The sequence below is a fragment of the Puntigrus tetrazona genome, chromosome 14 (assembly GCF_018831695.1).
Source record: "Puntigrus tetrazona isolate hp1 chromosome 14, ASM1883169v1, whole genome shotgun sequence".
Classification (NCBI taxonomy): Eukaryota; Metazoa; Chordata; class Actinopteri; order Cypriniformes; family Cyprinidae; genus Puntigrus; species Puntigrus tetrazona.
In genome coordinates this window covers 11,297,796-11,310,731 of record NC_056712.1, presented here as the reverse complement: position 1 = coordinate 11,310,731, position 12,936 = coordinate 11,297,796, and the positions used below count along the sequence as shown (strand labels likewise).

The following is a 12,936-nucleotide window of genomic DNA, read 5'->3' as shown; positions in this document are numbered from 1 at the left end:
CTTTATTCTACATGACCTTATTCTACATCCCTAATCAATACCTAAACTTCACAACTACCTACTAACTATTAATAAGAAGCAAATTAATTGTGGGAAAAGTCATAGTTAACAGTTAACAAGTCCCAGTGTTTATCTATAGTACCGTTTTTATTGGATTTACAATCAAATAAAAGAAGGTTTCTGCTACAGACTTCAAACATTTAAGAAACAGTATTATTTTATTCTTCAAAAGAAATCAGTACATAAACTTGTTGACCTCTAACACCGTGATGTATGTCAGTGTGAGCACTAGCTGAGCGACTGCTGAAACATTCTCACAAAATGCAGGTTTCGCCTGCCTACTGAAGTAACAAATCCTTAAGATCAAACCAGTCACTGTCTGCCGATGGTGCCAAAACATCAGTAGAAACATCTGCAGTAAAAGACTTTCAGTGTAAGAGGAAGGCAGATCTTCAGTAAATAAATCTTCATTCAAATTAATCTGACATCATATGAATTACGTCCTCATTACACAACGCATAAACAACAAACTTCACATTTATCAGGACCAAATGTAATTCAAGACCTGAAATACTGCGGTAGGGCATCTTATGAATGTCAATGAAATGCAAAACTAGGAATGGACCAGAGTAAAAAAACGTGTCCGAAGCTGAGACTGAACAAAATGAAACACTGGGCCGAAGATTTTCACCTCACCACCTTTCAAGCTCAAAGTGAAAATGTTAAAATTTAACCCTTTTAAATCTCCGTTGCTAACCAAATTTTGATGCTAAATGCACATTCATGAGATTTGCTGTACAATATTTATATTTTAACAAGCTAAAGCCTATTAAAACTCACTCTTAAATTAAAAATAAAAATCTTCCAACCATTCCAACACACTCCCAATTACCAGTCAAACTTTTAACTTGGTCTCACCAGAACATGTACCGAACTGCAGCATTCATTCAGTCCTATGGCAAGAACCCTTAAACGGCAATAAGCATGACATACTCCAAAATGAATGCTGTTCTTTACAGAGCAATAAGATGAGAAAACCACAAAGAGTTCTGGATATGTTTGAAGTTTAACGCTCTCTCATTTGAAACGTTGGATGATATTGTACAGCCCTTTTCAAACGGAGGTGATGACAACCTTGTCTTGTGTTAAAACGGCTTTCTATCCCTGTATTCTTGTCGCACAATCTGCAATTTACGGCCTGAACTGAGTTTCAAAGTAGTCTTGATGAATGAAAAGATTAAAAGAATGCGCAAGACTTACAGTAAGGCAAAACAAAGTGAACAAATAAAAGAAAGTACATTAGCAGGCTGAAGCTATCTTTGAAAACTTCAAGGTTAACCGCTTCAGTCGCTTCCGTAATAACTGAAAGACAAAAAGAAGAATGAATAGGGCTGGCGGCAAAGCAGATTTTAAGTTAGCTGGAGACCTAGCAGAGGCTCCTAAGTTGGGGCCCACTGACATCTTACAGTTTACTGAGACTGTGTGATGTCTAGGATAGGAGTAGGAAGGAATGGAAAAAATATGCGAAAGACCAATATGGAGATATCTGAAAGAGGGAGAGACTGCTCTGGACTGTGTAAAGGTCTGTATAGCATTTTCCTGGATTTTAAGGCTTTTAACAAAGTTTATTACCGTAATTGAGAATCCACAGCATTGGGTTATCAGAGCAAGCCTGCAACGCTCATGGTCACGCAGAATATGTGCTTTATAAGTACTAATAAACAGCCTATATGTTAATAATAAGCGCGCTAATAAGCAACTTGTTAAAAGTGAGAATTGGTCCGTATACTAAGGTGTTACCATTGTTGTTGTACTAGTGAAAACAGAAAATATTTACTTTGGAAAGGTGCTGTATAAATGATGTTTACTATTATTCATTTAAATACTACCTCACAACCCAAAAACCCAAATCTAAAAGTGACAGCGGTAAAAAGAAAGTGATATCTTAATATCTTAATATGTCTGAAAACCCCTTATTTAACAATTCATTGAACTTCATATCCTGAATATGAACTGCCGTCACTAGACACGAAGCCGCTCATACTATTAGAAAAACCCCCAGAAAGGGAATCTGTTGAGAACTTCACGACATCTTCAGAATCCAAATAAATCATGGACAATGAAAACATGGTGTGCAACTGTGTGTGTTCCAGTGTGTGTGTGTGTGGTGGGTACATGGCAATTCTGAGTGCCTTGCCAATATTTCAGCGTTCCCATCCAATCAAACGGCTAGAGGAGCGCTCCTTTTCATGGCATCCAAAGCTGCTCTCTAAGAGTCTGGAAGGAAATGCATAGAGTACCAGAAAACAAACAAAAAGCATTCAAAATGACAATCAAGCTCAAACAGTCTCCAACAATCAAAGCAGCTTGTGGTAAATAACAGTGTCTCTAAAGCCAATCTGATGAATGACTGGGAATGACACAATGAAGCATCTTCCCAATAAACATACATTAATTCATTATAACTAAAGGCATACTGATGTTTTTATTTTTGCAAGATAGTAATGGGACACATATGACAAAGAGACTTTGAACAGTGCTTAAGATTTAAAAATATGGAAATGTTTATCTTCAACAGCTTGTTATGTTTGTTGCACAAAAAGTCTTAAACAATTCTTAGTGGAGAAGTTTTATGGCAAAACAATGATATTTTTTATTTTTACTGTGATCAATACTGAACGTCTATTGATCCATAATGATTTAACTTTCATTATGTCCTAATATGACAAACAAAACAGCTACCATACTTTTCATTCTATTAAAACATTTCACTCATATCAGTGCTTGGACTTTCAGAAGAAAAAAATCAAATTTTGCCAAAACATCACTATTATAATATGCAGCAAAGCTTAGCTTGATTATATGCAAGTAGTTCTTGAAGAAGCATTTTTCACAGTGTGTAAAAAAAGAGAGCTGTAGAGGCTGATAAGGGTAATTGGTCAAATGCAGTCACATGGTTCACTGACATCTAAGCTTGTCGCATCTAGAAAATCAACCAACTATTAGTCGGTATGCTCTGAACTGCAGGACCAGCTGTTATTTATTTTAGAGCTATTAAGTGACACTACGGCCAGTCTGATACCAGTGGGGTCAGATTAGAAATAATGACCATATGCAAAAAGTCAAGTCTGATTGCGGAATTAAGATGCTTTCAAGATGAAAAAAGTCTGGGCAGTTAACTATTTAGAATAAATAGTCTACAAATCATTCATCTTTAATACTGTAATGGTAAGGAACCAAGTTCCACATGTGCTACAAAATCAGTGTTTCATTTTTAATTTAAAAGCAATAAAAAGGTCCCTTAATTTAGAAAATCTTGGAATAGCGTGGGATGCAAGTCTTCAAAGGCCATTTAGGAACTGCAGGTGAAAGTCTATCCCACAACAGATGCCCCATTTGAAGTATCTACTGAAACAAAGTCTGGGATTTCGCCACCATTTAAGTGAATCCCTCCAAACTCCACAAGCTGACACGGACATCTGACATTTTTCTTGTAAGTGAGAGAACGTGTGTATGTGAGTCCAAAGTGGATCTGAAAGTCTCAAGATATGTAGTGGTTTGAATCACATTAGAAGTTTCCATTTTAGGCTACAAGATATGGTAGGTTTTCCTAAATTAGCAATGCACAAATCTTTCCTCTTACTGTAGCACAATTTTTCTCTCGGAGGCTGCAACCAAAACATATTACTTATTGCCTCCAATTAATTACACATTTGAAACCAATGCAGACTTCCCTAACATTACTTTCCTAATGACTCTGGGAACTTCTCCAGAAAGCCCCCTATAGTCAGTCAGTGTAATTTTGTGCTGAGCGATAGCCAGGTAAGATAACAGTAAATCTTTCTCCCAGCTCACCCATGACAGCATAAAATTCCCTATGATTGTTGTAAAACTCCTTGTCCGAGAAAAACACTAAACTGGGGAACAAAGATTTTGGACACCGGAAAATATGATTGGACTAAACGGAGGAGCCAGTCAAAACAAATCAATAAGAAAATCTAAAACCCCACAAAAGTGTGCAAGTACAGCTGTAAGTTATCAGCCTTGTCCGCCGACCCCATTTGCATGTGGATATTGCATACCATGGCTCCCCCGCTGACCTGCATGAATTAGCACTCCATGGTAGGCATGTGTTACTGGAAATGCAGAAGAGTAATGAAAGACAAGAAAACACAGGGTCAAGTTCAGAATCAACGAACTTTATCTCCGAACGATGCAGATAATTGTGTGACCTTTACTTCGTAGTTTTTACCTTCCCGCCCCCAACTAACACTACAGAATGCAGAAGTCAGGCGGTTTGTACAATCCGCAAACTCACTCGACCGGCAGCACACCACCACACTAAAAATATCGCATAAGCCATGTAAGGAATTCAGAGTCATATGGTTTTCCGTGGATTTTAACCAATATTGCGGAGCAAATGCCTCCAACATTTGTCTGAAGAAGTACAATAGGATGATGGTATTTCAGTAGTTCATGGACATTTCTTTCCCGTATGAATAACGAAAAAAAATACAGTTTAGAACTGTACGTTTAAAAGAGCGAATATACCAAAAAAATGATATTTACCTGTGGAACCTCTAGTAAAAATGAAAATTATTTAAAATACATTAATTTTAAAGTACTATGCTAAAAGTACTATGCTCGTACATTATTACGCCTAAAAAGTGTTTTTTCTTGATGAGGACTGTACAACCTTTGAATAATATCAGTCTTTAAATGCAAGAAAGTATACTTGCAATAGCTTCATTTTAGCACAGTATGATATACTTAAGTATATTTATTTGGACTTCAGCACTACTTCTGAATTAAGTGCAAAATTAGTTCTTCCAATTTAGCAGACTCAAAATATGCCAGTTTAGTACCAAAAACTGCAGGGTATTTTTATTAAGCACATAGTCTTGATGAACCTAGTGAAACCTATCAATGAATGACAGCATATTTACATTTTTCATGCATTAGATATGAACAATGAACAGCTTAAACATTTACCCAACTTGAATTGTAAAACTGTATACATAGTTTCATTTAAAATGAATACAGCAAAACTACTGTTCATCTTAATCTCCTAACCGTGTTACTTTAAAATGGTAATTTACCAATAATCAAATACAGACAATAAACGTAGTTATAACGTAGATTTAAATGCAACCCTTCCATTTCAATCTGGAGTAGCTACAATATGATTTGCCTTTAATCTAAGATCGAAAGGCACAGCTGTTTCTATGATTCCTTCTGATTGCAGGAATCATTAACAAAAGAACTGCCTCTTCAACAAACCAACAGCAGACAAACGCCAGTGCTTTGATATCAGTCACGAGAACTCTCTAAATGATTACTTTACATCCCTTCAATGGAGATGGACTGCTTTAAGGAACTGTACATTATAATCAAGTTGAGATTCACAAGGCCTATATATCAAGAGAGAGCCTTCCAATCATTTTAACCAACTTTAAAACAGAACCTCCCACTTTCACAGCCCCACACATTGAATCGCTCGCTAGTGCTTTACGCCCCAGATGACACCCAAACTCCACAATGACCACATTGTTTAACCTTTGACACCCAATGTTGCTAGGAAACATGAATGATCCTCAAACCAATGCGGTTTATCAATTACCATTCACTTTTTTCCTCAAGTCTCTCTCACTTCAAGTAAAGCAAAATGAAATGTAGACGCTTACACAGGTCAGTGTAAATTTGAGCTGTGCACCGTCATGTACGTCAACCATAACTCACGTACCACTGACACCAAATATGGGCCGCATAACATTTTAAGGGATCATCCAGTGGTGCATTCATGTCAGGCTCAAGTTCCCTCCGATTGTTGGCTTCTAAGACGTCTGTTCTTGGACGTAGACTAATCAAACTGGGATGGGGTAATCCTTGGTCATCGCCTCTTAATTCTCTTGTTAGCGTAGAGGAGAGCAGCTGTAACGAGGGGTTCTGGCCCAGCGGCAATAAAAGTATTTATTTTTATGGGAGCACTCTGTTGTTTCAGGCCTTGAGCTTGGGTCTGGGATCTCTCTGAAGTGATTTGGCATAATGACATCCAACAGGAAACCTTAATTAGCCGATCAAAATATGAGATGCAGTTTATCCTGTTATATTTTGCCCTCTGGGTCTGAACAGGTCGGGTAAAGTATCACAAAACGAGCACATGTGTAATCAACTTAGCTTAAATATCATTTCGTGACAACAGGTCTCAGCACATCCAGCATATCTGATTTCAGCACAGCATTTAATAAATGCAAATATAGATTTAGAATACAGATAAAGAAAAAGTCATAGTCGATGTTCAAAGACGACTGGTCAGTGAGTTGTCTGTATGACTAGTCACTCTTAAATTCCTTTAGACTGACTAACAAGCATCCCACATATTTTTGACATTAAGATTGAGTTTCAGTTTTTTCAGTTTTCAGTTTAAATTTTTCCAGTTATATGTGAATACTGGATAAGGATTTTTAAAAAAAATTTGGTTTTACATAATTTAAATCATTATTTTAAAGCTGTGCTACTACAGCTAGAACAATTTAGATTCAACTCCTAAAGACCATTTCATTATTTTCCTGATTTCTCTAGGCCTGGAAATCAAAATACTGAAATTCCCTGTGGAGGTACTCATTGTATAATTAGGTTGATTTAGGGTCACATCCACCAGACCTCGATCAGAGGCATTTCTTAAGGGACGCATTCTTGTTCAGAAGCAGTTGGAAAAAGTGCAAAAGAAAGTCACAGTATGCCATAGTCTTAATATGTAGTTTTGTTTGTTTGATTTTTTTTTTTACATTTGATCTATTTTAGCTGATATATGTGCACATGGACCAACATACAAAATAATAACAGAATTAGAAGATATCTGACAGATCTTCAACAAATATGTGGGCTATAAACTTTTATTACACAAATCTACTTGAAGTCTGACAATAATTATGTGAAATTCACAAGTTGCGCTTTGATGGTGACAGTTGTTCTGCTTCAAGAGAATGGATTTATGGATGCAGCATCTCAGAGAGCTTCCCATGCTGAGATTCTAACAGCACAATATAACCAGCATGCCAAAACACTGCATCTCTAAATCCCCTGTAAATCTCTGATGCTAAAATAATAAACAAAATCTAGATTAACTTGTCAATCTCATTGAACCATCTCTAAAAAATTATTAAATAAATTGCATACCAAAAAACTGGTGTTCTTAAAACGTGGTGCAGCCGCTTGACACAAGCTCCAGATGAAACAAAACTCGGCTAACACTCGCACACACAATAATAGCATGTTCAGACAGTGTGGAGCAAATGCTAAAAATAGCTGACCTGCATCTGTAATGCAACAGACATAATCATCTCATGGCCCTAAATCTGGTGAAAGTCAACCGTCCAAAGCAAACACAAAATGTAGGATGGCTTTAAAATCAGATGCACAAATTAACAAAGTGTTGTTTCTGCCATTGAAGCGTAAAGGACAACTGACCTGTTATCACGAATCCTCGAGGGCAGTGAGAGATGAAGTGTTTAGGATAATGTTTGTGGAGCCGGTAGTCTTTCTCGCTCCGTGACCGCGTGCGATCGGAGGCTCTGTCCGAGAATTCGGAACTGGGCCAGGCCCTTCGCAAAGTGGTGCTGCGTGTTTTTTTCATGATGAGCCCGGATAAACGCAGCGTGCCGGCACCAGCTCTGAAATCACACCACCGCGATCAAACTCCGGACATGGTGGGATACCGTCGTTATCCGGCTCTCTCCTCTTCTGTCAGTCCGATGTAAGTGCATGCAGTGAGACGCACGCACACACTCAATCACAGATGCTCGAGTTAAGGAATTCCTTAGGAATGATTTGGGGTCCTTCCGGTCCTGAATCGGTCAACTGCAGATGCATCCAGCAACGCATCACCCTCCACACGCCTAATCCTGGCTTACTCTTACTCTGCGACAAATGCACACATGCACACTACTCTCACATGCTCGCCGATCGCAGCGGCATGCGGGTGGAAGACGAGGAGGTGTGTGGGAGTGGAGGGAGGAAGGGTGCGAGGGGACTCATGTGGGAGAGATGGAAGGAGGGGATTTTAGAGGGGTCGGAGTGGGGGGCTGCACCGTGAGAAGAACCCTAGATTCAGACAAAAGATCGATTCAGTCGCGCTTCACTCCACTAGTGCAGAGCCTTCGAGACAAAGGAGACCCCCAAAAACAAATTAGACTTTTAAGACCAACGGAGACAAAGTCTTCGTGTGCAGGGCAAGGGTCCTTCAATCATGCAGAAAGTACAAAAAGTGTATATGTGGGAGACACGAGATCCAAGTCTTTTCCGAGATCTATGATTTAAATCCAATTCTGGAAAGAGTTCAATCTGTTTAAGAAAAATAATAATAATAATAATCTTGGATGCGCTGGAAGACCTGGAGATTTCTGACGCGTCCAGAAGATAAACACTGATGTACTGAGTGAAGATCCGTCCGTCTTCTAGTCTTTCTCCAGGCTGTGTTGTCTGACTTGTCTCTCTTGCACCAAGCGCTCGTAAAAGCGAGGCTGGCGCACGCAGCTCCTGCCTTCGCCTGATGATTTGAGGAGCTGTCCGTCTTCAGACTTGTTGATCCAGTCAGGGTGCGCTTCTCGCCACAAAGAGACGGCGAGAGAAAGCCCTGAAGGTTCTCACTTTCTGGCAGTCGGCCCAGCCTATAGAAACCCTGAGCTTTATTTACATACGCTGCCTCGCGAGCTCCCCAGACAGTCGAACCGTCGCAGTAAAGAGCGCGTGAGAAATGAGGACGAGGAGTCCCTTATCTGCAAGAGACGGATGACAAAAGAGTTGAGGCTTGCAGTGCCTTTTCCAAAAGAACTTATTTTCTCTCTCTTCTTCTTGGCTTTTTTCACCGAAAATCCCTTCTTCCTCCAGGCAGAGTCATTCACAATTCCCACTCGCTCCCATCAGTTGAAGCACCAGCTGCACGAGAAATTCCTCTGGAATGCAATTAAAGAGATCCCTCCACGGCAGCGCGAGCAGGAAAAAGGGGGTTCGGGGAGCAGCGTGGAAGGGTGAATGGAGATCTCTCCCGCCCTCCCTTTCTCTCTCTCTCGCTCTGTCACGCTGTCATCCCTCCCTACCTCTCCTGACAGGAGCACGATCACGCAGCTGTTTGAGAACACAGCCAATCACTCCGTGGCAGCAGACGGAGAGAGAATGCGACAGGATCGCTCTCTTTCATGCACAGGAAACACACATTGCATTATTTAGTCAGAGTTGGAAATACAACAGTCACAAAGATACACAAAAGAAGGAAAATTAAGGAGTATATACACTCACACACATATATATATATTATATATATTAATAGCATTTCCTTTTCCATTTCACATGCCAAAACCTTTATTTAAACGATTATTGAAATTAATTTTTGAACTACTATTAATGGTGATGAAAATAGTTTTTTTGCCACACCAGCAAGTTTCAGATGAAAATGTGGCATTTAATATGAAAAAATAAAAATCCATCCATTCTGTTCACATCTTTGGTAAGCAGAAAATTATGGCACATCATTTCCGACCAAGCTGTATTTTTGTAAAATTATGCAATACGTTATATAAATTGCTTTTTAAAGCAAAAATTACAATTCATAAAAAATAAAAACTACAAAAACATGGTAAAATGTTTACTTAACTTGAAACTTTTAACAAAGTAGTGATTTGAATCAGCCATCCAAAATTAGTGAAAAAATTTTTGAGCTGTCAATCGACAAAAAGTTACTTACCACACATTTGTACCTTATATATTTCAAAAGAATCCATACTACATAAAGTGTACATTTGAGGGCACTACCCCAAGCTGTACCCTTTAAGGTAACATTTTTCTACATTTTTCCAATTGTGTCTACTACTGCAAATTGTTAGCGCACAAATTAGACAAGTAAAAGTTTTTTTCTAAAAGTCCACAGGTTCCCACCCTAAATACCATTTTAAACAGGATCTCTTGAAGACACTCTGTGTGTGAGATGTTTTTCCATTTTGTCCAGTATAATTTGACTCTACTTTTCAACAAACTGTATTTAACAAGGCTGCTCTGTCTTTCTGACTCGTTCACCTCCGCAGGGCAGGTCATTAATCAGAGGGAGGACTCCCTCTCTGTCCGGCCAAATGAGCAGCGAGAAACTAATGTTTTTCCAATAAGCCACAGATCAAAGGTCATCCATCCATAATAAAGCAGTCTTCCAATATCTTTCTCATTAATATCAACAATCTGTGCCCACGGCTTGCTGCGAACAAATTGGCATCAGCGTTTCCTGAATGGAAACAATAGGAGGAAGGTAATTTATTCAAAGAATGGAACAAATAATGTCTAAGCATTTATGATGAACTAAATGGTGTCTTTCGAGCTTCGCAAATGGTTTGGTTGAGCACTGATGCTTTGCAGGCAGAGGGTGTTGGGTTACACAGCTCTTAATGGAACACTATAGACTCATGGAGAGCAGAAACCTGCTGTAGGTCAAATGCAACCTTGGCTCGCTAGTACAGACTTTGCAGGAGTCTTGGCAAATGCACTTTACAACTTTCCATGAGGTCTGGACAGTTTTGAGGAAGACAACGTATCCACTGTGGCTAGTTTTATCTAGTTGGATATTGAGCATGGTGCTAGCAACACTGAGGTCATGGGTTTGACTCCAAGAAAATGAAAAGGTTGAACGCAATACAAATCTGCCCGTATCTTTGAGAATTTGCATTTAACATTCTCTGATCGATTGCAACACCAACTGTTCATGACTCGGCCAATAAAAACGTTCCACTGTCTGAACATCTTGGCATGACAGTTTCACTGGGAAACCCTCTGCTGTCATTTCATGCATTGCAAAATCCTAAAGCTTCATTCCTCCTAATCTGGTAATCTCAAAATTATAATAAGAATACAGTTAACTTTTCCTGGCTCTGTTGTGGTTCATATTTTTGGTTGCGTTATGTCAGGGATGTCAGAAATGCAGATGAGGGCTCATGAAGCACACGTGTTTCCTTCCAGAGAAAGCTGACAGTGTGACCCTTAGAGGGTGTTAGTACACGGGGTGGCGGGTCAGAGGGGACAGGCTTAAAACAACAAATTGTTCAAAATGATGATAATTGATAATGTCAGTGATGTGTGTGTGTATATATATATGTATATATATATATATATATATATATATATATATATATATATATATATATATATATATATATATATAAAAAAAAATCACTTACACACCATTTAAAAGTTTGGTAAATTATTTGAGAAGTTAACACTTAGTAGAGTATTCAAGTAATCACAAGAAACTATAAAGACATTTTTTTTAATTTACAAAGAATCCTGAATCCAAAATGTATCATGGTCCCCCTAAAATCTTAAGCAGCACAATAGTTTTCAAAATGTATGACAACCAGAAATGTTTTTGGGCAATATCAGCATATTATGATTTCTGAAGAATCGTGTGAGACTAAAGACTGGAGAAAACAACATTTGCCATCATATTTGACAAAAGAGTGCATTTAGACAGCAAACAAGTGATAAAATATCAGTATATTCAAAATACGTTTGTTGTTAAACATCAAATTCAGGGTTTAAACTGAAACTTTAAACATGTTTTTTCCCTCATATTTTAAACAATCATAAAATAATCTCCAAATGAATATTTTTTTGTTTGTTTTTGTTTATTTTTGTTACTAGACTTGATACTGTGATATTCTTATTCTTATTCTTATTCAGCTGCTAAAACGCAAAAAAAATCAACCCTGATCTGAATTGTTTTGTGGTCGTATTTATTTTTTAATGTAACGTAACGTGATTTTCAGATGAGAATTTCGGACTGAGTGTGCAGTAACGAAAAGCCATCTAAAGTGTCTTTCTTCCTTTCTAGACAATGTTATGGTTTCTCTCAAGCCACTGTCAGCTTGTTCCTGTCGTCTCTGTGTGACTGATCCCACACTTATGCTAGGCTGCAGGTTTTTTTAATCCATGAAGCTCAGAACCCCCCCATGCATGAGAAAAACGTGTTCTGAATTACCAACCCTGCCCCCCGCTTTCAAACCATACTGTTTTCTTTCTCTCTCACCCTCTTTTCTTCCAGGATCATCACAATCTCCGTCTCCCTCCTCGCAGCGCCCCATACTGTAAGAAACACACCGCTGATACTCCCACGCCAAACAATCCCAAACACGCCTACATTAGTGAGTGTCAGAAAGAGCTCCAAGCTACAGACAGCTCTGTTTGCCCATATTTAGGCTATTCCACCTCCAAAAATACCACAAATAACTCTTAAATTCGCCATAGTAGTGAAACAATTACACAAGCTGGCTTCTCGACTATAGGAATTAGCGTGTTGAAACTAAGAAGCTGCCTCTTATTTTACACCAGTCTGAACATGCAGTCACATGTACATCATGTGTTCGGACTAGGGATTTCAACAGCAAAAATGCTATAAATCAATGTCAATAACAGAATAAAAAAATTAACACGAAAAAAGAAAACTACTCACTGCTATTACATTAATTTTTGTATGGAAATTTAGTTTTAGAAATACCTTAAACGTGGTTTTACATTAATAGTGGCTAATTTTAAAACGGCGTTACTTATAATAATGCCCTTTAATTTTTTTAAATGATTATTATGATTAATTTATGTGTGGCAAAAGATTCACTGCTTCTGCTATCAATTACTGAAATTGCTAACATACCGCTCTGCCGTGTCGTGTCTTTGACATGTTTCCTTATCTAACCTGTATTCACGTGGCACCTGATTCAGTAGCTCATCAGCTCATTAGTAAAGTGCTCATGAGCTGAAATGGGTACATGTCCACTGGTGTGGAAGAAACCCGCTCAATATCACCAAAAACGCCAGAGGTCTGCTTCTTTTAATGCATCTGTAAAATGTTCAGCTAGTTTGGTTGTCTTCAGCCTGATTTACGATCTGCTTTTGACAACACTG

At 38.4% G+C, this 12,936-nt stretch overlaps 1 protein-coding gene across 1 annotated transcript in view; it reads right to left on the bottom strand.

Annotated features, from left to right (window-relative positions):
- Positions 1-8,954, bottom strand: part of stox2b (storkhead box 2b) — a 34,201-nt gene extending 25,247 nt beyond the window's left edge. Inside the window, 1 exon segment of the mRNA XM_043257350.1 lies at positions 7,471-8,954. Coding sequence (XP_043113285.1) covers positions 7,471-7,636 — 166 coding nt within the window. The 5' untranslated portion in view covers positions 7,637-8,954.
- Positions 8,955-12,936: the final 3,982 nt, after the last annotated feature.